General features: G+C 43.0%; 2 protein-coding genes and 1 long non-coding RNA gene across 3 annotated transcripts in view; all 3 read left to right on the top strand.

The window, feature by feature from the left end:
- The window catches only part of LOC116733213 (uncharacterized protein PB18E9.04c-like), a 9,043-nt gene extending 1,895 nt beyond the window's left edge, over window positions 1-7,148 (top strand). Inside the window, 11 exon segments of the mRNA XM_032583995.1 lie at window positions 999-1,202; window positions 2,298-2,726; window positions 2,729-2,769; window positions 3,260-3,597; window positions 4,009-4,222; window positions 5,242-5,306; window positions 5,677-5,756; window positions 5,914-6,062; window positions 6,583-6,644; window positions 6,723-6,871; window positions 6,991-7,148. Of these exon segments, the coding sequence (XP_032439886.1) occupies window positions 999-1,202; window positions 2,298-2,726; window positions 2,729-2,769; window positions 3,260-3,597; window positions 4,009-4,222; window positions 5,242-5,306; window positions 5,677-5,756; window positions 5,914-6,062; window positions 6,583-6,644; window positions 6,723-6,871; window positions 6,991-7,079 (1,820 nt within the window). The 3' untranslated portion in view covers window positions 7,080-7,148.
- A 2,348-nt stretch (window positions 7,149-9,496) lies between these two features.
- On the top strand, window positions 9,497-13,713 carry LOC116732459 (uncharacterized). Its single transcript, XR_004341794.1, has 3 exons — window positions 9,497-9,730; window positions 12,505-12,561; window positions 13,199-13,713. It is a non-coding gene; the product is annotated as an uncharacterized LOC116732459 (long non-coding RNA).
- A 516-nt stretch (window positions 13,714-14,229) lies between these two features.
- LOC116733211 (mucin-2-like) lies at window positions 14,230-25,589 on the top strand (the record flags this gene model as incomplete). The annotated part of the gene is made up of 12 exons (XM_032583992.1): window positions 14,230-14,706; window positions 14,872-15,045; window positions 15,738-15,759; window positions 16,004-16,043; window positions 18,462-18,495; window positions 21,313-22,275; window positions 22,392-22,456; window positions 22,544-22,737; window positions 23,379-23,959; window positions 24,851-24,912; window positions 24,991-25,139; window positions 25,260-25,589. Coding segments are annotated over 12 exons (2,850 nt in total), but the record flags the coding sequence as incomplete, so codon positions are not given.
- Window positions 25,590-27,120: the final 1,531 nt, after the last annotated feature.

The raw sequence follows: 27,120 nt of genomic DNA, 5'->3' as shown, positions 1-27,120 counted from the left end.
CACAGCTGCTCCAACAACAACAGCATCACCAACCACAACTACAGCTGCTCCAACCACAACCACAGCAGCTCCGACCACAACAACAGTTGCTCCAACCACAACAACAGCAGCTCAAACCACAACCACAGCTGCTGCAACCACAACAGCTTCACCAATCACAACCACAGCAGCTCCTACCACAGCAGCTTCTCCAACCACAACCACTGCTGCTCCAACCACAACCACAGCAGCTCCGACCACAACAACAGTTGCTCCATCCACAACAACAGTAGCACCGACGACAACAACAGCAACTCCAACCACAACCACAGCTTCTCCAAGCACATCCACAGCTGCTCCAACCACAACAATTTCCTCAACCACAACAGCTGCACCAACCACAACCACAACAGCTCCGACCACAACAACAGTTGCTCCCACCACAACAACAGCAGCTCCAACCACAACCACAGCTGCTCCAACCACAACAGCTGCACCAACCACAACCACAGCTGCTCCAACAACAACAGCATCACCAACCACAACTACAGCTGCTACAACAACAACAACAGAGGCACCAACCACAACTACAGTAGCTGCAACCACAACCACAGCTACTCCAACCACAACAACAGTTGCTCCATCCACAACAACAGTAGCTCCGACGACAACAACAGCAACTCCAACCACAACCACAGCTTCGCCAACCACAACCACAGTTGCTCCAACCACAACAACAATTCCTTCTACTACAACAGCTGCACCAACCACAACCACAGCTGCTCCAACCACAACAACAATTCCTTCAACCACAACAGGTGCTCCAACCACAACAGCTGCACCAACCACAACCACAGCTGCTCCAACCACAACAACAATTCCTTCAACCACAGCAGCTGCACCAACCACAACCACAGCAGCTCCGACCACAACAACAGTTGCTCCATCCACAACCACAGCTTCTCCAACCACAACCACAGCTGCTCCAACCACAACAACAATTCCTTCAACCACAACAGCTGCACCAACCAAAACCACAGCAGCGCCAACCACAACCACAGCCGCTCCAACGACAACAACAATTCCTTCAACCACAACAGCTGCACCAACCACAACCACAGCAGCTCCGACCACAACAACAGTTGCTCCATCCACAACAACAGTAGCTCCGACGACAACAACAGCTGCTCCAACCACAACAACAATTCCTTCAACCACAACAGGTGCTCCAACCACAACAGCTGCACCAACCACAACCACAGCAGCTCCGACCACAACAACAGTTGCTCCCACCACAACAACAGCACCTCCAACCACAACCACATCTGCTCCAACCACAACAGCTGCACCAGCCACAACCACAGCTGCTCCAACAACAACAGCATCACCATCCACAACTACAGCTGCTCCAACAACAACAACAATTTCTGCAACCACAACAGCTGCACCAACCACAACCACAGCTGCTCCAACCACAACAACAATTCCTTCAACCACAACAGGTGCTCCAACCACAACAGCTGCACCAACCACAACCGCAGCAGCTCCGACCACAACCACAGCTGCTCCAACAACAACAGCATCACCAACCACAACTACAGCTGCTCCAACCACAACAACAGTTGCTCCAACGACAACAACAGCAACTCCAACCACAACCACAGCTTCTCCAACCACAACCACAGCTGCTCCAACCACAACAACAATTCCTTCAACCACAACAGCTGCACCAACCACAACCACAGCAGCGCCAACCACAGCCACAGCTGCTCCAACCACAACAACAATTCCTTCAACCACAACAGCTGCACAAACCACAACCACAGCAGCTCCGACAACAACAACAATTGCTCCATCCACAACAACAGTAGCTCCGAGGACAACAACAGCAACTCCAACCACAACCACAGCTTCTCCAAGCACAACCACAGCTGCTCCAACCACAACAGCTGCACCAACCACCAGCACAGCTTCTCCAACCACAGCAACAATTCCTTCAACCACAACAGCTGCACCAACCACAACCACAGCAGCTCCGACCACAACAACAGTTGCTCCATCCACAACAACAGTAGCTCCGACGACAACAACAGTAACTCCAACCACAACAACAATTTCTTCAACCACAACAGCTGCACCAACCACAACCACAGCGGCTCCGACCACAACAACAGTTGCTCCAACCACAACAACAGCAGCTCCAATCACAACCACAGCTGCTGCAACCAACACAGCTTCACCAATCACAACCACAGCAGCTGCAACCACAACAGCTTCTCCAACCACAACCACAGCAGCTCCAACCACAACCACAGCAGCTCCGACCACAACAACAGTTGCTCCCTCCACAACAACAATAGCTCCGACGACAACAACAGCAACTCCAACCACAACCACAGCTTCTCCAAGCACACTCACAGCTGCTCCAACCACAACAACAATTTCTTCAACCACAACAGCTGCACCAACCACAACCACAACTGCTCCAACCACAACAACAATTCCTTCAACCACAACAGCTGCACCAACCACAACCACAGCAGCTCCGACCACAACAACAGTTGCTCCCACCACAACAACAGAAGCTCCAACCACACCCACAGCTGCTCCAACCACAACAACAGTTGCTCCAACCACAACAGTAGCTCCGACGACAACAACAGCAACTCCAACAACCACCACAGCTTCTCCAACCACAACCACAGCTGCTCCAACCACAACAACAATTCCGTCAACCACAACAGCTGCACCAACCACAACCACAGCAACTCAAACCACAACAGCTTCTCCAACCACAACACCTGCATCTCCAACTACAACCACAGCTGCTCCAACCACAAAAATTCCTTCAACCACAACAGCTGCACCAACCACAACCACAGCTGCTCCAACAACAACAGCATCACCAACCACAACTACAGCTGCTACAACAACAACAACAGAGGCACCAACCACAACTACAGTAGCTGCAACCACAACCACAGCTACTCCAACCACAACAACAGTTGCTCCATCCACAACAACAGTAGCTCCGACGACAACAACAGCAACTCCAACCACAACCACAGCTTCGCCAACCACAACCACAGTTGCTCCAACCACAACAACAATTCCTTCTACTACAACAGCTGCACCAACCACAACCACAGCTGCTCCAACCACAACAACAATTCCTTCATCCACAACAGCTGCACCAACCACAACCACAGCAGCGCCAACCACAACCACAGCTGCTCCAACGACAACAACAATTCCTTCAACCACAACAGCTGCACCAACCACAACCACAGCAGCTCCGACCAAAACAACAGTTGCTCCATCCACAACAACAGTAGCTCCGACGACAACAGCTGCTCCAACCACAACAACAATTCCTTCAACCACAACAGGTGCTCCAACCACAACAGCTGCACCAACCACAACCACAGCAGCTCCGACCACAACAACAGTTGCTCCAACCACAACAACAGCAGCTCAAACCACAACCACAGCTGCTGCAACCACAACAGCTTCACCAATCACAACCACAGCAGCTCCAACCACAACAGCTTCTCCAACCACAACCACGGCAGCTCCAACCACAACCACAGCAGCTCCGACCACGACAACAGTTGCTCCATCCACAACAACAGTAGCTCCGACGACAACGACAGCAACTCCAACCACAACCACAGCTTCTCCAAGCACATCCACAGCTGCTCCAACCACAACAATTTCTTCAACCACAACAGATGCAAGAACCACAACCACAGCAGCTCCGACCACAACAACAGTTGCTCCCACCACAACAACAGCACCTCCAACCACAACCACAGCTGCTCCAACCACAACAGCTGCACCAACCACAACCACAGCTGCTCCAACAACAACAGCATCACCAACCACAACTACAGCTGCTCCAACAACAACAGAGGCACCAACCACAACTACAGTAGCTGCAACCACAACCACAGCTACTCCAACCACAACAACAGTTGCTCCATCCACACCAACAGTAGCTCCGACGACAACAACAGCAACTCCAACCACAACCACAGCTTCGCCAACCACAACCACAGTTGCTCCAACCACAACAACAATTCCTTCTACTACAACAGCTGCACCAACCACAACCACAGCTGCTCCAACCACAACAACAATTCCTTCAACCACAACAGGTGCTCCAACCACAACAGCTGCACCAACCACAACCACAGCTGCTGCAACCACAACAACAATTCCTTCAACCACAACAGCTGCACCAACCACAACCACAGCAGCTCCGACCACAACAACAGTTGCTCCATCCACAACCACAGCTTCTCCAACCACAACCACAGCTGCTCCAACCACAACAACAATTCCTTCAACCACAACAGCTGCACCAACCACAACCACAGCAGCGCCAACCACAACATCACAGACTCCAACAACAGCGGCCCCAATCACCACCATAACTGCTACATCCACATCCACATCCGTTGCGCCAACAATAACAAGATCTACTCCAAGCATCCCAATTACAGCTGGCTCAACCATAACTACAAATCTGCAAACCACAGCAGCTCCACCCACAACTACGATTGCCCAATCCACTAGAATTATTGCAACAGCCACTACCAAAACTTCTCCAGCTATATCCATATCAACTTCATCCACATCCTCAATTTTTCCTTCAACAATATCAGCTTCATCAGTAATAACAGCTGCTACAGTTACAAGTCAAACTTCTGTTACAGAGACCACAGTGTCTCCTAACACATTCACAGTTGCCCCAAATATAGCCACAAATGCCCCGATCAGAACCACAAATGGTTCAACCAACACTTCTGCTACTCCAGCAACAACTACACCTGCTCTAATTACTTCCACAGTTCTTCCTTTAACAGCCACACCTTCCCTGACCGCAACAATTCCATCAAACACGACAGTTTCGTCTCCCACCACAGCTCCTTCGACACTATCAGCTAAGCAAACCTTAATGTCATCTACTCAAAACCAAACCACAGCTTATCAAACAATTCTGGCTACTAATGCAACTACTACAAATGGACCTCCTGCTCCAGTTTTTTATGTTGGAGTGGTTGTTTACGAACCATTTGATGAAGATCTCAAAGATAATAACACCCAAAAATTTAAGGATCTCGCGAAGAGGATTGTAGCAGTAGTAAGTGCCATAGTAAAATATATCATTATGGTCATATTGTCAGACATTCAATTGAAATATTAAAATATTCAGTTATACAATATTCTTATCATTGTACTTAATCTTTTGTCCTACAGTATGACATGCTCTACAGAAAAGCTTTTGGAGCCCTCTTCGTCCGTAGTTATGTCATTTCATTTAGGTAAGCTTAATATTTTTTTTTTTAAATAACAAAACGAATATATGTTTTCCTAAACTTGTTTATATTTTGTGTTTATATTGCAGAGTTTCTTTAACATCCCGAATTCGAATGAATGTCACAGAAGTAGAAGTTGGGGTGGAGTTTAACCAAACCACGCCACTTGTGGAACTCCCAAGGAACGAAGAAGTACAAAAAACGTTATCAGATGCTATAGATTCGTCCAATAACAACACTATCATGGATGTTCCATTTTCACCTGGTTCTGTCCAAATAATACGTAAGTAAATCGTGGTCTAACACTACACAGAACCAGAGCAATGTAAATTTTTATTTAAGCAGCATTGTCTTTTTTCTTTTCTTTTTCTGGCAGGCACACCTTTGTCAACCACACCGCCCACTACAAATTCTACAGATACTACCATCTCTCCAAACTCAACTGCAACTACTGCAGTTAATCCAACAACCAACACCACAACTCCATCTACTGCAGTTAATCCAACAACCAACACCACAACTCCATCTACTGCAGTTAATCCAACAACCAACACCACAACTCCATCTACTGCAGTTAAACCAACAACCAAAACCACAACTCCATCTACTGCAGTTAATCCAACAACCAAAACAACTCCAACTGTGGAGGCAACAGTCACAAGGAAACTGACTTTTAGGTCTCTGGGCGAGACCTTCACCACTGATTTGCTGAACCCATCATCTGCCGCATTTAAAAATCGAGCTGCACTTTTAAAGTCAAATGTAAGTCTTATTTCAGCTTATAGTAAAATATTTGTAAAAGAGCTTTAACAAACAACACTTTCAAGTTGATATTTGTTGTGAGACAGAACCATAAAGCTGTCTAAATTATTTTGTATTCAAAAAATGAAAATTGAATAAAAGAAACTATTTTCTATAGTTATACATAATAGTTATTCAATTAACCTTTAACCAGCTTCTGTAGAACCTTGTCAGTTAATTCTTTATTTAAATCAGGTGGGTTTAAGAAACACACTTTGTAACATGCAGGGCAAAAAATGGTTAAAACAATGTTTCTTCACTTAATGAATTCACATTTTCCTTTAGCTAAAGTTAGTAATATCTAATATCACTGAAATACCACACATACACAAAAGGTCATTCTTTATCATGATTTTTTTTTTTTGCCTAAACTAACATAGGAAAAATTTATATTTAATGTAATTTCAGGATTTGGATGAGTGAGATATAAAAAAATTACAACTTTAATTTACAGAACAATATTTTCTTTGTCTTCCTGCAGCTTGAACCTCTCTTCCAGGGAGCGTTTTCTACTTTACGCGACTTCACTGTAACTTCATTCAGGTATGATTTGCAGACAATTTTAAACATTGTTAAATATAAATTTGGACAAATTAACTGATATTTTTGTTTCATTTTTAGCAACGGATCAATTATCAACAACATGAACCTTAAATTTTCAGCAGCATTTGTACCTAGCAACATTCAAATTGCAGAGGTTTTGCTGAAAGCAGCTTTGAACGTCACAGACTTCAACATCGAAACGGCTTCTTTTCTTGTGGATGACATACGTAAGCTAAATTACATTCAAATAAAAATAAGTTAGCATTGCAATGATACAAAATCTGGTATATAACAGAGGAGGTGTTTTTTCAAATAAGGTCATGCGTCTTCTTTTCCTCACTTGCAGAGGTATCAAGTGGAGTGAGCCACAACATCAGCCTCATCACTGCACTCAGTTTGGTCCTGTTGTCATGGCTTCTTTCAAACCAGCAATAACGTCTCTGCTGGTTTCCAGAGGAAGATGTGCTGGAAAATGTCAATTCTTACTGGTGTGAAGAAGGACATTCTAAAAATTTACTCATGACACTTTAAAACTTTAAAAACATTTATTGAAACTTGATACTGTATAACAGTGAATATGTTTATTTGAATTGTCAGGCTCTTTAAGTTTGTTCCTATCAGTTCTTTCTTATTTATTTATGTAAATTTAATTATTATGGTAAAGTAATATAATTTATAATCTGTGAAAGGTAACATGAAGGTAATTAAGGATTATTTAGGTCACAGACTGTTTATGTAATCCTTAGGATTTCTCTCTCAATGAATATTGTAAAGCTGTCTGATCAATGTCCTGTATGATTGTCTAGTTTTTCTTTTTCTTTTAGTTGTATTTATCACACAAAAATATTCTGTATTCAGTATTCTGAAAGTATTTTGCTTATTTTTTCCTGTATAGATATCAATATAATAAAGATAAATTATAAGATACAGTGTTGGTCCTAGCCTAAATTTATCAGAGTGTACAAGGTGGGGCCATTTTTTTTTTTTTATGGGAGCACATAGCAAAAAATTTAAAAAAAAGAAAATTCTTCATTTTATACATTATGTGAAGCTCCAGATTGCAGAGCGCTTGGGGTTGAAATTCAGCCTGGGGACTTGAAGAAGTCTTTAATCTGTTTCTAAAACATAATCAGCATTTAACATATATGTATTTAATGACACAGTTAAAAGTAACAAAAGTTTATTAAACAATCAGATTATAAAAATTAAAGCAAATTTAATGGAACAAAAAAAAATTATGAAGGGAAATTATTCATATTTAAACTTAAAACAGAACAGGACAACTACGTGGAGCCTCTATATTGAGATTTTTTTTTAAAATTATATTTTATTTTGAACACAGGTTTTCTCCTAAAATGTTTCCTCTTACATTAAAGGAATCTGTGCCTTTTATTGGTCAGCCAGTAGGGACTGATTTTATTAATTAGCGTTACATGTGTAATTGTTAATGCTGTGTGTGCCCTGAACACATACACAAACACATGTAGGTAATGATGGCTGACCTGCTGTAGTCCTGTTGCTTGGTCATCACTGACCTCCTCCACACAGGGTTAACTCTAACCCTAAAATGTGTTAATATGCTTGTCACTTTGACCGGCGGAGGCTCTGCGTTTCAAGAAGGAAGTGAGGCAACAAATGTCTTTGAGGTGGATTTATTTGGGAGCTCCAAATCTTCATTACACCAGCACCCTTCTTTTTTTAGTGAAACAAAGAAGCTGACATTTATACCTGAGGTAAGTTCCAACACTTACACCAGGTAAAGGGGTGATCCAAAAAGAAAAGACAAACAAACACTACTTACACAAACCTAACAATAAATGATCCAACAAATATTTACATGCATGCAAATTATTAAAATTAAACTAATCTAAAGTCAATCAAAAGTAAATATAACTAAATATAAATCCTCAGAGTATTCCCCCTCTTAATGGAAGTTGGTATGCTCCAGGAGCATTCGTCTCCCTCTCTGATCCACCTTGCTGAGACACACCCAGAAAGGCAAATACTCAATTAACTCAAATTGAACTAATCTAAATCAAAACAAACTGACATTTCCCCCCCCCACATTCTCCGAACAGGAAAGATGGCCAGTCTCCCCACCCACAAAGAATGTTCACCAAATGTCACAATATAACTAAACAAAGAACTAATACAAACACATTTGAACTGAAAACAACATAATATCAATAATCAACATGGGATGGAACCCGTGGTCTCCATCACAATGCTGCATTTCCATGTGTCCTGCAGGCACGTTTTGGATTGTTCTCCCTACATATTTCAGCCCCACCCACCTCTTTCCCCTTTCTTTTTGAATGTCACAGTGCAGTTTTAGGTGAGAAAGATCACACCCCTGCAAAAATGCATATTCACGTGGTGCCTGAGTTTTTGGGGGGCGGTTCCACCTGTGTCTGGTTTCTCTGTCACGAAAATTGTAGAGGCTGAAGGCCAGCCTGAGAAAGCACTCTTCCTTACACCCATTGAGGGATGATGATGTTTCACATTCAGCTGAAGTTTTCTGACATGTGTGTTCTTAATTTCCCAGCAGAAACTGATGTCTAAGAGTTAGCATTGGATGTAGCGCAATTGGAAGGTTGAACAAATTACAAGGGGAAGAAAAGTGAAAAACGGGTTTCACTAGGATGGGAGTCAATGCTAACTAAACTGAGTGGAAACCTTCTAATTCTCAATACTGAGCCACATCTTTGGACTTTGTCATATTGACATTTGGCGTGCTTCACAAATAACAGATCAGAGGATTGTAAAATATTCAAATAGAGGCTTTTTTTACACGTAACTGCTTTGAATAATGGGTGTGGGCAGAAATATTTATTTTTGTCAAGACAAACTTAGTAGGACGTCATGAAAGCTTCAAAGCAATAGGCATAATCATTTCTGGGAATAGCTGAAAGAGGAATGCTACCCATCTGAGCCTGGGAATCAGACTATTTAAAAATATTACATAAGTAAGGTACCACAAAATTCCTGAAAAAAACTTTTAAAACTTTAATTTATGCTACATAAGGTTACAATACCATGTGACGGACATCACAATAGAAATCATTCATCCTGAATTTCACATTTGAGTAAGTACTTTTGTCCACTTTTCTAACCTCAATATTTGTGTGTTTATGTATTTTTCCTTTATTATTTTTAGATTTGACGTTGTGCAAATATTTGCAAAGACTTTAGGATGTACCAGTACTGCATTGTATATTATATTGAACATTCTTGTAAAAAATGCTGCTATAGCAAAGAACACTAATCATTTCTAAAACACAACTTATCTAAGCTACTACATTTTCAACCCAGGCAAATCATATCAAATTGAAGAAGCCCAGTTATGGTGACACTAGCATGACTACAGTGAAGCTTGTTCTGGGGACGTCACTCTACTACCCTAACACTTAACGCTAACTAAAATATTAACATGGAAGTGTTCTGGGTATAAATAATTAAGTATTTTTTGTCATTCAAAAGAGGTTTTTCATTATTACCTGCTGACTACTGTTTAAAGTTTAAACAGTTATGTACATCTCTTCCAGCGATTATGATCTGCCATTGCTTTTTTGGAGTAAATCTTGGTTTAACACAAAGTGTCCTAAGAATGTAATCACCTTACTCTCTGATAATACAGTTTTTTCTTCTTCAACAGCAAAGGAATATTTAAAAAGATCTTAACGTGAACTTTTATCTGGATTAAATCATGAAAAAATGTCTTGGATAAAGAGATAAGTCAGTTTCACTGTTGATCACCATAAAGTACATGCATTTGTCTAACAGTCATAAGGCTGTTCTTCTGACTGTTTTCTAACAAAAGGTTAAAGAGGGACAGGTAGAGGAAGTGTCCATTCTAGCTGTTATGTACTGTTTATGCAAATGTGTCACATAGTTACAAGGATCGGTTTCACACAACATCAACAGCTGAAGCTCTTTAGGTAGTTGACTGTCTTCTGTAAGAATGAATTGCTCTGTTTTCACTATACAGAAGAAAAAAACTATAAAAATTTTACTTCTTCCTGTAACATTTTCATAACATACAAACATTAAATAAAAAACAACAATTAATTTATTTATTGCTTTACTTTTAAAGTTAAGTTAAAATAGTTTTAGGGTTATGATTAGCATAAGTATGTTGTAAAATAAGATATGATAGATAGATAGATAGATAGATAGATAGATAGATAGATAGATAGATAGATAGATAGATAGATAGATAGATAGATAGATAGATAGATAGATAGCCTTTATTGTCATTGAACAGGATTCAACGAAATTTCTATTGCAACTCCCGTGCAAAAAGTCAAATATATACAATAAATAAAATAAACAAACACACAATAATAATAATAACAATATATACAACTAAAATTAACTAAAGGCACTCAACCACACCAAAGAAGTAGCAGCAGGTCCAATTATGGCAAAGTGCAGATGATGTGACAGTGCAAACTACAGAACAATATGGCTGTGTGGGGGTGGGGGATATGTATGTGTGACTGCGAGGTTATGATATGTGTGGGAGGGGGGGGCGGCAGGGAGTAATGGCTCTGACGGCTGTGGGGAAGAAACTGTTTCTCAGTCTATTTGTTGTAGTCCATATATTCCTGTACCGCTTGCCTGATGGCAGCGGCACAAACAGTCTGTGGCCCGGGTGGCTGGAATCCATGGCTATGGATCCAGCTCTCTTCTTGACCCGGCCTATGTAAATGGAGTCCAGGTCTGGGAGGGGGCATCCCACAATGCCTTGTGCTGTTCTCACCACCCGTGTCAGTTGTTTCCTCTCCAGTGCTGTGCAGCTACCATACCACACAGTCATGTTGAGGCAGAGGATGCTCTCGATCATCGCCCTGTAAAAGTTCACGAGCAGCCGTGAGGAAAGTCCAGCCCGTCTCAGTTTCCTGAGGAAGAAGAGCCTTTGTTGTGCTTTCTTCACCAGGTGGGAGGTGTTTGTATTCCAGGAGAGGTCAGACGTGATGTGGAGGCCCAGGAACTTGATGTTGTCCACACGTTCCACCACTTCTCCATCTATGAGAAGGGGAGTGTGATCCGTCTTCCTGGACCTTCTGTAGTCCACAATGACCTCCTTGGTCTTCCCTGTGTTCAGCACCAAGTTGTTGGCTGAACACCACTGAGTGAGCTGCAGAATCTCCTCTCTGTAGTGGGTCTCGTTGTTGTCTGAAATGAGACCCACTACTGTTGTGTCGTCCGCGAACTTCACGACTGTGTTGGTGGGGTGGATGGTCACGCAGTCGTGTGTAAACAGGGTGAAGAGAGCTGGGCTGAGCACACAGCCCTGCGGCGTGCCTGTGTTGAGGACCAGTGGGGACGATGTTGAGCCACTTATTCTCACCACCTGAGGCCTGTTGGTGAGGAAGTCTCTGATCCAGTGGCACAGGGAAGCGGGCAGCCCCACCTCGAGTAGCTTCAGCACCAGCTTGTCTGGGATGACGGTGTTAAATGCTGAGCTGAAGTCTACAAATAGCATCCTAACGTAGGTGTTGGGATGCTGCAGATGGGTCAGGGCTGTGTGCAGAGTGATGGAGACAGCATCCTCTGATTGAAAATGTCCAGAAACACTCCTGCCAGCTGGTCGGCGCAGGTTTTCAGCGTCTGGCCTGACACCTGGAGTTGCTGGAGTTTAACATTCATAACAACAGAAAATATATAGACTTGTCACTACAAAGTCCTTATAAGTAACAGACTAATAAATATGTTACTGCATATACCTTGTCAAATAATTATAATTAAATCTTAACTGATAGCAGTAGAAGATTTTTTTGAACATTCAGTAATTAAAGTACAATGTAAATGTGTGTGCATAATTTCAGCAGATAAAAGTCTGTATTTGATTTTGCAGATTCAACTGGAATCATAATGGAGTTTCGAGTCATATTAAGTCTTCCATTTCTTGCAGGTAATGCATGAGATGTTTAAAGTGGTGCTTTGAAATGTCTTAATTTAAAGAAAGACGAACAGAAACAAATACTTATTACAAAGACTTTGAATTGATTAGTTGGATGGTGATTCATTTCATTCAATTTAAAAATACTTCATTAATTCTAAAGGAGATTTAATGTTGTTATAAGTCATCTTACCCAAGTTAAGTTATTGTTGATGTTGAGGGCTATGGACAGAAAAGCTCTCCTGTAGTGATCTGAGTTACAGCAAATTGGAAGAAGCCTCTGAATAAAAAAACTTTGTTGTTCTCTGACAGGCAAAAAGTCTATGGTCACTGATGACAGATTATTGAGCTTTCTTTAGTACCAGAACAAAACCAGATGTCTTGGAAATAGAAAGATATAACAAAGGATGACGTTTTCATGCAGCACAGAAAAAAATTATAAGTTTGGATTGATAAAACCAGCAACAATGGTGTACTGAGAAAACATATGATTTAAATCAGTGGAGGGTATTTAAAGTGATCTACATGAAATGAATATTAACTTCTCCCACCATTTAGTGAAGGAAAAACTGATAATTTTTCTGCTGTAAAATCTTTTACAAGAAATGTATATTTGACTGTCACTACAACAAGTTTCATTGTATTACAGCTGCTGTTGCTGCTGATGCACTTGGAATTGCCAATGCTACATCTTCTCTTGAATCTACCGGGCCAACAACACCCACAGTTCCTCCAACATCCACATCTGTTCCTTCAATAACAACAAACACAATTGCTCCCACTCCCACTTCAGCTGCTTCAAAAACTACAGCTGTTCCTCTAACAATTACTACAGTTCCTCCTGCCATAACCTCAATTTCATCTGCAACAACCACAGTTGTACCTCTAACAGCAACAACAGCTGCACAAACAACTGCAGCTGTTCCTTCAACAACAACAGCTGCACCAACCACAACCACAGCAGCTCCAACCACAACCACAGCTGCTCCAACCACAACCACAGATGCTCCAACCGCAACAGCTTCTCCAACCACAACAACAGAGACACCATCCACAAGAACAGTTGCTCAAACCACAACAGAGACAACAACCACAACCACAGCAGCCCCGGCAACAACAACAGTTGCTCCAACCACAAAAACAGTAGCTCCGACGACAAGAACAGCAACTCCAACCACAACCACAGTAGCTCCGACGACAACAACAGTTGCTCCAACCACAACAACAATTCCTTCAATCACAACAGCTGCACGAACCACAACCACAGCAGCTCCGACGACAAGAACAGCAACTCCAACCACAACCACAGCTGCTCCAACAACAACATCATCTCCAACCACAACTACCGCTGCTCCGACCACAACAACAGAGGCACCAACCACAACTACAGTAGCCACAACCACAGCTACTCCAACCACAACAGTTGCTCAATCCACAACAGCAGCTCTGACAACAACAACAGCAACTCCAACCACATCCACAGCTTCTCCAACCACAACCACAGCTGCTCCAACCACAACAATTCCTTCAACCACAACACCTGCACCAACCACAACCACAGCAGCACCAACCACAACCACAGCTTCTGCAACCACAACAGCTTCTCCAACAACAACAGCTTCTCCAAACACAACAACAGAAGTTAGAACCACAACTACAGTAGCTCCAACCACAACAGTAGTTCTGACGACAACAACAGCAGCTCCAACCACAACCACAGCAGCTCCAACCACAACCACAACTTCTCCGACCACAACAACAGAGGCACCAACTACAACAACAGCAGCTCCAACCACAACAACAGCGACACCAACCACAACAACAGTAGCTCCGACAACAACAACAGCAACTCCAACCAAAACTACATCTGCTCTGTCCACAACAATAGTTGCTCCAACCACAACAACAGAGGCACCAACCACAACCACAGCAGCTCCAACCACAACTACAGCTGCTCCAACCACAACCACAACTGCTCCAACCACAAAAACAGAGACACCAACCACAACTACAGCTGCTCCGACAACAACAACTGCAACTCCAACCACAACCACAGCTACTCCAACAACAACCACAGCTTCTCCAACCACAACCACAGCTGCTCCAACCACAACAACAATTCCTTCAACCACAACAGCTGCACCAACCACAACCACAGCAGCTCAAACCACAACCACAGAAGCTCTGACGACAGCAGTAGCTCCAACCACAACAAAAGTAGCGCCGACGACAACAACAGTAGTTCCGACGACAACCACAGCTTCTCCAACCACAACCACAGCAGGTCCAACCACAACCACAGTAGCTCTGACGACAACAGAGACACCAACCACAAGTACAGCGAATCCAACCACAACCACAGCTGCTCCAACCACAACAACAGAGACACCAACCACAACTACAGTTGCTACAACCACAACAACTGTTGCTCCAACCACAACCACAGCTGCTCCAAGCACAACAGCATCTCCAACCACAACCACAGTTACTCCAACCACAACAACAGAGGCACCAACCACAACGACAGCAGGTCCAACAACACATACACTAGCTCCAACCACAACAACAGAGACACCAACCACAACTACAGTTGCTCCAACCACAACAACAGTTGCTCCAACCACAACAACAGAGGCACCAACCACGACATCAGCTCCAAAAACAACAACAGAGGCACCAACCACAACTACAGTAGCTGCAACCACAACCACAGTTACTCCAACCACAACAACAGAGGCACCAACCACAACGACAGGAGCTCCAACCACAATAACACAAGCTCCAACCACAACAACACTAGCTCCAACCTCAACAACAGAGACACCAACAACAACTACTGTTGCTCCAACCACAACCATAGCTGCTCCAAGCACAACAACATCTTCAACCACAACCACAACTGCTCCGACCACAACAACAGAGGCACCAACCACAACTACAGTAGCTGCAACCACAACCACAGTTACTCCAACCACAACAACAGAGGCACCAACCGCAACAACAGCAGCTCCAACCACAACAACAGAGGCACCAACCACAACTACAATAGCTGCAACCACAAAAACAGCTACTCCAACAACAACAAAAGTTGCTCCAACCACAACAACAGTAGCACCAACCACAACCACAGCAGCTCCAACAACAACAGCATCTCCAACCACAACCACAACTGCTCCGACCACAACAAGAGAGGCACTAACCACAACTACAGTAGCTGCAACCACAACCACAGTTACTCCAACGACAACAACAGAGGCACCAACCACAACGACACTAGCTCCAACCACAACAACAGAGACACCAACCACAACTACAGCTGCTCCGACCACAACAAGAGAGGCACCAACCACAACTACAGTAGCTGCAACCACAACAACAGAGGCACCAACCACAACGACAGCAGCTCCAACCACAACTACACTAGCTCCAACCACAAAAACAGAGACACCAACCACAACTACAGTTGCTCCAACCACAACAACAGTTGCTCCAACCACAACAACAGTTGTTCCAATCACAACAACAGAGGCACCAACCACCACTACAGTACCTGCAACCACAACCACAGCTACTCAAATCTCAACAACAGTTGCTCCAACCACAACAACAGTAGCTCCGACGACAACAACAGCAACTCCAACCACAACAACAATTTCTTCAGCCACAACAGCTGCACCAACCACAACCACAGCTGCTCCAACGACAACAACAATTCCTTCAACCACAACAGCATCTCCAACCACCACCACAGCAGCTCCAACCACAACAACAGAGACACCAACCACAACTACAGCTGTTCCAACAACAACAGAGGCACCAACCACAACAACAGCTGCTCCAACCACAACAACAGAGGCACCAACCACAACAACAAAGGCACCAACCACAACTAGAATAGCTGCAACCACAACCAGCGCTACTCCAACAACAACAGTTGCTCCAACCACAACAACAGTAGCTCCGACGACAACCACAGCTGCTCCAACTAGAACAACAAATCCTTCAACCACAACAGCTGCACCAACCACAACCACAGCAGCTCCAACAACAACAGCTGCACCAACCACAACCACAGCAGCTCCAACAACAACAGCATCTCCAACCACAACCAGAGTTGCTCCAACCACAACTACAACTGCTCCGACCACAACAACAGAGGCACCAACCACAACTACAGTAGCTGCAAGAACAACCACAGTTACTCCAACCACAACAACAGAGGCACCAACCACGTCATCAGCTCCAAAAACAACAACAGAGGCACCAACCACAACTACAGTAGCTGTAACCACAACCACAGTTACTCCAACCACAACAACAGAGGCACCAACCACAACGACAGCAGCTCCAACCACAACAACAGAAGCTCCAACCACAACTACACTAGCTCCAACCACAACAACAGAGATACCAACCACAACTACAGCTGCTCCGACCACAACAACATTTGCTCCAACCACAACAACTGTAGCTCCAATGACAACAACAGCAACTCCAACCACAACCACAGCTGCTCCAACAACAACAGCATCTCCAACCACAACCACAGTTGCTCCAACCACAACTACAACTGCTCCGACCACAACAACAGAAGCACCAACCACAACTACAGTAGCTGCAACCACAACCACAGTTACTCCAACCACAACAACAGAGGCACCATCCACAATGACAGCAGCTCCAACCACAATAACAGAAGCTCCAACCACAACTACACTAGCTCCAACCACAACAACAGAGACACCAACCACAACTACAGTTGCTCCAACCACAACAACTGTTGCTCCAACCACAACCACAGCTGCTCAAAGCACAACAGCATCTCCAACCACCACCACAGTTGCTCCAACCACAACTACAACTGCTCCGACCACAACAACAGTGGAACCAACCACAACTACAGTAGCTGCAACCACAACCACAGTTACTCCAACCACAACAACAGAGGCACCAACCTCAACGAGAGCAGCTCCAACCACAATAACAGAAGCTCCAACCACAACTACACTAGCTCCAACCACAACAACAGAGACACTAACCACAACAACAGCAGCTCCAACCACAACCCCAGCTGCTGAAACCACAACAGCTTCTACAACCACAACAACAGAGGCACCATCCACAATTACAGCAGCTCCAAAAACAACAACAGAGGCACCAACCACAACTACAGTAGCTGCAACCACAACCACAGTTACTCCAACCACAACAACAGAGGCACCAACCACAACGACAGCAGCTCCAACCACAACAACAGAAGCTCCAACCACAACTACACTAGCTCCAACCACAACAACAGAGATACCAACCACAACTACAGCTGCTCCGACCACAACAACATTTGCTCCAACCACAACAACTGTAGCTCCAACGACAACAACAGCAACTCCAACCACAACCACAGCTGCTCCAACAACAACAGCATCTCCAACCACAACCACAGTTGCTCCAACCACAACTACAACTGCTCCGACCACAACAACAGAAGCACCAACCACAACTACAGTAGCTGCAACCACAACCACAGTTACTCCAACCACAAAAACAGAGGCACCATCCACAATGACAGCAGCTCCAACCACAATAACAGAAGCTCCAGCCACAACTACACTAGCTCCAACCACAACAACTGTTGCTCCAACCACAACCACAGCTGCTCAAAGCACAACAGCATCTCCAACCACCACCACAGTTGCTCCAACCACAACTACAACTGCTCCGACCACAACAACAGAGGAACCAACCACAACTACAGTAGCTGCAACCACAACCACAGTTACTCCAACCACAACAACAGAGGCACCAACCACAACGACAGCAACTCCAACCACAATAACAGAAGCTCCAACCACAACTACACTAGCTCAAACCACAACAACAGAGACACTAACCACAACAACAGCAGCCCCAACCACAACCCCAGCTGCTGAAACCACAACAGCTTCTACAACCACAACAACAGAGGCACCATCCACAATGACAGCAGCTCCAAAAACAACAACAGAGGCACCAACCACAACTACAGTAGCTGCAACCACAACCACAGTTAATCCAACCACAACAACAGAGGCACCAACCACAACGACAGCAGCTCCAACCACAACAACAGAAGCTCCAACCACAACTACACTAGCTCCAACCACAACAACAGAGATACCAACCACAACTACAGCTGCTCCGACCACAACAACATTTGCTCCAACCACAACAACTGTAGCTCCAACGACAACAACAGCAACTCCAACCACAACCACAGCTGCTCCAACAACAACAGCATCTCCAACCACAACCACAGTTGCTCCAACCACAACTACAACTGCTCCGACCACAACAACAGAAGCACCAACCACAACTACAGTAGCTGCAACCACAACCACAGTTACTCCAACCACAACAACAGAGGGACCATCCACAATGACAGCAGCTCCAACCACAACTACACTAGCTCCAACCACAACAACAGAGACACCAACCACAACTACAGTTGCTCCAACCACAACAACTGTTGCTCCAACCACAACCACAGCTGCTCAAAGCACAACAGCATCTCCAACCACAACCAGAACTGCTCCGACCACAACAAGAGAGGCACCAACCACAACTACAGTAGCTGCAACCACAACCACAGTTACTACAACCACAACAACAGAGGCACCAACCACAACGACAGCAGCTCCAACCACAACTACAGTTGCTCCAACCACAACTGTTGCTCCAACCTCAACCACAGCTGCTCCAAGCACAACAGCATCTTCAACCACAACCACAGCATCTCCAACCACAACCACAACTGCTCCGACCACAACAAGAGAGGCATCAACCACAACCACAGTAGCTGCAACCACAACCACAGTTACTCCAACGACAACAACAGTGGCACCAACCACAACTACAGCTGCTCTGACCACAACAACAGTTCCTCCAACCACAACCACAGCTGTTCCAACAACAACAGCATGTCCAACCACAACAACAGCTGCTCCAACCACAACAACAGAGGCATCAACCACAACAACAGCAGCTCCAACCACAACAACAGAGGCACCAACCACAACTACAATAGCTGCAACCACAACCACAGCTACTCCAACAACAACAACAGTTGCTCCGACCACAACAACAGAGGCACCAACCACAACTACAGTAGCTGCAACCACAACCACAGTTACTCTAACCACAAAAACAGAGGCACCAACCACAATAACTGCAGCTCCAACCACAACAACAGAGGCACCAACCACAACTACAGCAGCTCCAACCACAACAACAGAGACACTAACCACAACAACAGCAGCTCCAACCACAACCCCAGCTGCTGAATCCACAACAGCTTCTCCAACCACAACAACTGAAGCTCCAACAAGAACTACACTAGCTCCAACCACAGCACCAGAGACACCAACCACAACTACATCTGCTCCGACCACAACAACATTTGCTCCAACCACAACAACTGTAGCTCCAACGACAACAACAGCAACTCCAACCACAACCACAGCTGCTCCAACAACAACAGCATCTCCAACCACAACCACAGTTGCTCCAACCACAACTACAACTGCTCCGACCACAACAACAGAAGCACCAACCACAACTACAGTAGCTGCAACCACAACCACAGTTACTCCAACCACAACAACAGAGGGACCATCCACAATGACAGCAGCTCCAACCACAACTACACTAGCTCCAACCACAACAACAGAGACACCAACCACAACTACAGTTGCTCCAACCACAACAACTGTTGCTCCAACCACAACCACAGCTGCTCAAAGCACAACAGCATCTCCAACCACAACCAGAACTGCTCCGACCACAACAAGAGAGGCACCAACCACAACTACAGTAGCTGCAACCACAACCACAGTTACTACAACCACAACAACAGAGGCACCAACCACAACGACAGCAGCTCCAACCACAACTACAGTTGCTCCAACCACAACTGTTGCTCCAACCTCAACCACAGCTGCTCCAAGCACAACAGCATCTTCAACCACAACCACAGCATCTCCAACCACAACCACAACTGCTCCGACCACAACAAGAGAGGCACCAACCACAACCACAGTAGCTGCAACCACAACCACAGTTACTCCAACGACAACAACAGTGGCACCAACCACAACTACAGCTGCTCTGACCACAACAACAGTTCCTCCAACCACAACCACAGCTGTTCCAACAACAACAGCATGTCCAACCACAACAACAGCTGCTCCAACCACAACAACAGAGGCATCAACCACAACAACAGCAGCTCCAACCACAACAACAGAGGCACCAACCACAACTACAATAGCTGCAACCACAACCACAGCTACTCCAACAACAACAACAGTTGCTCCGACCACAACAACAGAGGCACCAACCACAACTACAGTAGCTGCAACCACAACCACAGTTACTCTAACCACAAAAACAGAGGCACCAACCACAATAACTGCAGCTCCAACCACAACAACAGAGGCACCAACCACAACTACAGCAGCTCCAACCACAACAACAGAGACACTAACCACAACAACAGCAGCTCCAACCACAACCCCAGCTGCTGAATCCACAACAGCTTCTCCAACCACAACAACTGAAGCTCCAACAAGAACTACACTAGCTCCAACCACAGCACCAGAGACACCAACCACAACTACATCTGCTCCGACCACAACACCATTTGCTCCAACCACAACAACTGTAGCTCCAACGACAACAACAGCAACTCCAACCACAACCCCAGCTGCTGAATCCACAACAGCTTCTCCAACCACAACAACTGAAGCTCCAACCACAACTACACTAGCTCCAACCACAACAACAGAGACACCAACCACAACTACAGCTGCTCCGACCACAACAACAGTTGCTCCAACCACAACCACAGCTGTTCCAACAACAACAGCATCTCCAACCACAACAACAGCTGCTCCAACCCCAACAACAGAGGCACCAACCACAACAACTGCAGATCCAACCACAACAACGGAGGCACCAACAACAGCTGCCCCAATCACCACCATAACTGCTACATCCACATCCGCTGCGCCAACAATAACAAGCTCTACTCCAAGCATCCCAATTACAGCTCGCTCAACCATAACTACAAATCTGCAAACCACAGCAGCTCCACCCACAACTACGATTGCCCAATCCACTAGAATTATTGCAACTGCCACTACCAAAACTTCTCCAGCTATATCCATATCAACTTCATCCACATCCTCAATTTTTCCTTCAACAATATCAGCATCATCAGTAATAACAGCTGCTACAGTTACAAGTCAAACTTCTGTTACAGAGACCACAGTGTCTCCTAACACATTCACAGCTGCCCCAAATATAGCCACAAATGCCCCGATCAGAACCACATATGGTTCAACCAACACTTCTGCTACTCCAGCAGCAACTACACCTGCTCTAATTACTTCCACAGTTCTTCCTTTAACAGCCACACCTTCCCTGACCGCTACAATTCCATCAAACACGACAGTTTCATCTCCCACCACAGCTCCTTCGACACTATCAGCTAAGCAAACCTTAATGTCATCTACTCAAAACCAAACCACAGCTTATCAAACAATTCCGGCTACTAATGTAACTACTACAAATGGACCTCCTGCTCCAGTTTTTTATGTTGGAGTGGTTGTTTACGAACCATTTGATGAAGATCTCAAAGTTAATAACACCCAAAAATTTAAGGATCTCGCGAACAGGATTGTAGCAGTAGTAAGTGCCATAGTAAAATATATCATTATGGTCATATTGTCAGACATTCAATTGAAATATTAAAATATTCAGTTATACAATATTCTTATCATTGTACTTAATCTTTTGTCCTACAGTATGACATGCTCTACAGAAAAGCTTTTGGAGCCCTCTTCGTCCGTAGTTATGTCATTTCATTTAGGTAAGCTTAATTTTTATTTTTTTTTTTAAATAACAACATGAATATATGTTTTCCTAAACTTGTTTATATTTTGTGTTTATATTGCAGAGTTTCTTTAACATCCCGAATTCGAATGAATGTCACAGAAGTAGAAGTTGGGGTGGAGTTTAACCAAACCACGCCACTTGTGGAACTCCCAAGGAACGAAGAAGTACAAAAAACGTTATCAGATGCTATAGATTCGTCCAATAACAACACTATCATGGATGTTCCATTTTCACGTGGTTCTGTCCAAATAATAGGTAAGTAAATCGTGGTCTAACACTACACAGAACCAGAGCAATGTAAATTTTTATTTAAGCAGCATTGTCTTTGATAGGTATTTTCCTTTCGAACCTAAATAAAAGAAAGAACCACAGACAACGTATATGAATTTTATGTAGAGCTTTTGCAAAAGGAGAACGCTCTATCAAAACCTCTCCTTCGATCAGTTCTACAGAGCGTTCTGGGCTGCCCTTACAACGGCTCCTGTTTTTATTGTCAAACAAGGACAGGCAAGGGGGCAGTCAGGAAAAACAACAGAGGTCGTAAAGCTTCTAACCCAAACATCTAACAACCCAGGTCCAGATGTGATATCTGATCAAAGGTCTGAGCCCGGTTCAAATCTCGGTCAATACTGTCAAGAAAACAAAATACGACTGCTCACAGGTGGTTACTAAATTAGGAGATGTTCTTGCAAAAGGATTTAAAGTCTGAGAAACTCAGTGTTATCTATTTCTCGTAAAGTTGAACAGACAGTAGTGACCTCCAGGTCATTTAAAGAAGAGAACACTTTAAACAGAAAATCACAAAGATCTATAGACTGAATGTGAACTAAAGTAAGAATAAAATGATAATACCAAAAAATCTCTAACAGTCTTTTTTTCTTTTCTTTTTCTGGCAGGCACACCTTTGCCAACCACACCGCCCACTACAAATTCTACAGATACTACCATCTCTCCAAACTCAACTGCAACTACTGCAGTTAATCCAACAACCAACACCACAACTCCATCTACTGCAGTTAATCCAACAACCAAAACCACAACTCCATCTACTGCAGTTAATCCAACAACCAACACCACAACTCCATCTACTGCAGTTAAACCAACAACCAAAACCACAACTCCATCTACTGCAGTTAATCCAACAACCAACCCCACAACTCCATCTACTGCAGTTAAACCAACAACCAACACCACAACTCCATCTACTGCAGTTAAACCAACAACCAAAACCACAACTCCATCTGCTGCAGTTAATCCAACAACCAACCCCACAACTCCATCTACTGCAGTTAATCCAACAACCAACACCACAACTCCATCTACTACAGTTAATCCAACAACCAAAACAACTCCAACTGTGGAGGCAACAGTCACAAGGAAAGTGACTTTTAGGTCTCTGGGCGAGACCTTCACCACTGATTTGCTGAACCCATCATCTGCCGCATTTAAAAATCGAGCTGCACTTTTAAAGTCAAATGTAAGTCTTATTTCAGCTTATAGTAAAATATTTGTAAAAGAGCTTTAACAAACAACACTTTCAAGTTGATATTTGTTGTGAGACAGAACCATAAAGCTGTACAAACATGTCTAAATTATTTTGTATTCAAAAAATGAAAATTGAATAAAAGAAACTATTTTCTATACCACAGGAGGGCAAGGGTTATTAGAAAAAAAAATCTACACCTTGGCCTGTATGGTGTAGATTTATTCCCTGATTTAAAATTAGAATATACTTTCCGGATCCTGAAAGGGAAGTTGTTTATTTGTTGACAAGCTACTCCCATCTAAAGTGTCAAATACTGGTAAATATAAATATAACCATACGTGATATAAAAATTAAAAATACATGCATAAGTGTGAAATTATGAGTAATTTAAAAGAAAAAATAAACAAAAACAAATATGTATGCTTGTATGGATATATCTGAATCTATAAATAAGTCCAGGGTAAATATAATCTTTGTTTTATAGTCTAATGGCACTTTTAAAATATCAAATTATGATTCAAATTGTTTAGTTATACAATTAACCTTTAACCAACTTCTGTAGAACCTTGTCAGTTAATTCTTTATTTAAATCAGGTGGGTTTAAGAAACACACTTTGTAACATGCAGGGCAAAAATTGGTTAAAACAATGTTTCTTCAGTTAATGAATTCACATTTTCCTTTAGCAAAAGTTAGTAAAATCTAATAACACTGAAATACCACACATACAAAAAAGGTCATTCTTTATCATGATTTTTTTTTTTTTGCCTAAACTAACGTAGGAAAAATTTATATTTAATGTAATTTCAGGATTTGGATGAGTGAGATATAAAAAAAATTACAACTTCAATTTACAGAACAATATTTTCTTTGTCTTCCTGCAGCTTGAACCTCTCTTCCAGGGAGCGTTTTCTACTTTACGCGACTTCACTGTAACTTCATTCAGGTATGATTTGCAGACAATTTTAAACATTGTTAAATATAAATTTGGACAAATTAACTGATTTTTTTGTTTCATTTTTAGCAACGGATCAATTATCAACAACATGAACCTTAAATTTTCAGCAGCGTTTGTACCTAGCAACATTCAAATTTCAGAGGTTTTTCTGAAAGCAGCTTTGAACGTCACAGACTTCAACATCGAAACGGCTTCTTTTCTTGTGGATGACATACGTAAGCTAAATTACATTCAAATGAAAATAAGTTAGCATTGCAATGATACAAAATCTGGTATATAACAGAGGAGGTTTTTTTTTCAAATAAGGTCATGCATCTTCTTTTTCTCACTTGCAGAGGTATCAAGTGGAGTGAGCCACAACATCAGCCTCATCACTGCACTCAGTTTGGTCCTGTTGTCATGGCTTCTTTCAAACCAGCAATAACGTCTCTGCTGGTTTCCAGAGGAAGATGTGCTGGAAAATGTCAATTCTTACTGGTGTGAAGAAGGACATTCTAAAAATTTACTCATGACACTTTAAAACTTTAAAAACTTTTATTGAAACTTGATACTGTATAACAGTGAATATGTTTATTTGAATTGTCAGGCTCTTTAAGTTTGTTCATATCAGTTCTTTCTTATTTATTTATGTAAATTTAATTATTATGGTAAAGTAATATAATTTATAACCTGTGAAAGGTAACATGAAGGTAATTAAGGATTATTTAGGTCAGAGACTGTTTATGTAATCCTTAAGATTTCTCTCTCAATGAATATTGTAAGACTGTCTGATCAATGTCCTGTATGATTGTCTAGTTTTTCTTTTTCTTTTAGTTGTATTTATCACACAAAAATATTCTGTATTCAGTATTCTGAAAGTATTTTGCTTATTTTTTCCTGTATAGATATCAATATAATAAAGATAAATTATAAGATACAGTGTTGGTCCTAGACTAAATTTATCAGAGTGTACAAGGTGGGGCCATATTTTTTTTTTTATGGGAGCACATAGCAAAAAATTAAAAAAAAGAAAATTCTTCATTTTATACATTATGTGAAGCTCCAGATTGCAGAGCGCTTGGGGTTGAAATTCAGCCTGGGGACTTGAAGAAGTCTTTAATCTGTTTCTAAAACATAATCAGCATTTAACATATATGTATTTAATGACACAGTTAAAAGTAACAAAAGTTTATTAAACAATCAGATTATAAAAATTAAAGCAAATTTAATGGAACAAAAAAAAATTATGAAGGGAAATTATTCATATTTAAACTTAAAACAGAACAGGACAACTACGTGGAGCCTCTATATTGAGATTTTTTTTTTAAATTATATTTTATTTTGAACACAGGTTTTCTCCTAAAATGTTTCCTCTTACATTAAAGGAATCTGTGCCTTTTATTGGTCAGCCAGTAGGGACTGATTTTATTAATTAGCGTTACATGTGTAATTGTTAATGCTGTGTGTGCCCTGAACACATACACAAACACATGTAGGTAATGATGGCTGACCTGCTGTAGTCCTGTTGCTTGGTCATCACTGACCTCCTCCACACAGGGTTAACTCTAACCCTAAAATGTGTTAATATGCTTGTCACTTTGACCGGCGGAGGCTCTGCGTTTCAAGAAGGAAGTGAGGCAACAAATGTCTTTTTTTTTTTTTTTTTTTTTTCATTTTTTTTCTCCGAAGAGTTTTTGCGGCGCTAGTGGCTCGCATTTTTTTCACAGTAGGCAGACAGGAAGGAGGGTGAGGAGAGGGGGGAAGACATGCGGCAAAGGTCGTCGGGACCGGGAGTCGAACCCGCGACGTCCGCGTCGAGGACTAAGGCCTCCAAACGTGGGGCGTGCTAACCCTCTGCGCCACCACAGCACGCCCCAACAAATGTCTTTGAGGTGGATTTATTTGGGAGCTCCAAATCTTCATTACACCAGCACCCTTCTTTTTTTAGTGAAACAAAGAAGCTGACATTTATACCTGAGGTAAGTTCCAACACTTACACCAGGTAAAGGGGTGATCCAAAAAGAAAAGACAAACAAACACTACTTACACAAACCTAACAATAAATGATCCAACAAATATTTACATGCATGCAAATTATTAAAATTAAACTAATCTAAAGTCAATCAAAAGTAAATATAACTAAACATAAATCCTCAGAGTATTCCCCCTCTTAATGGAAGTTGGTATGCTCCAGGAGCATTCGTCTCCCTCTCTGAT

This window comes from Xiphophorus hellerii, chromosome 14, assembly GCF_003331165.1.
Source record: "Xiphophorus hellerii strain 12219 chromosome 14, Xiphophorus_hellerii-4.1, whole genome shotgun sequence".
NCBI lineage: Eukaryota > Metazoa > Chordata > Actinopteri > Cyprinodontiformes > Poeciliidae > Xiphophorus > Xiphophorus hellerii.
The sequence above is the reverse complement of the archived record's forward strand: the minus strand, read 5'-3'. Positions and strand labels throughout refer to the sequence as shown.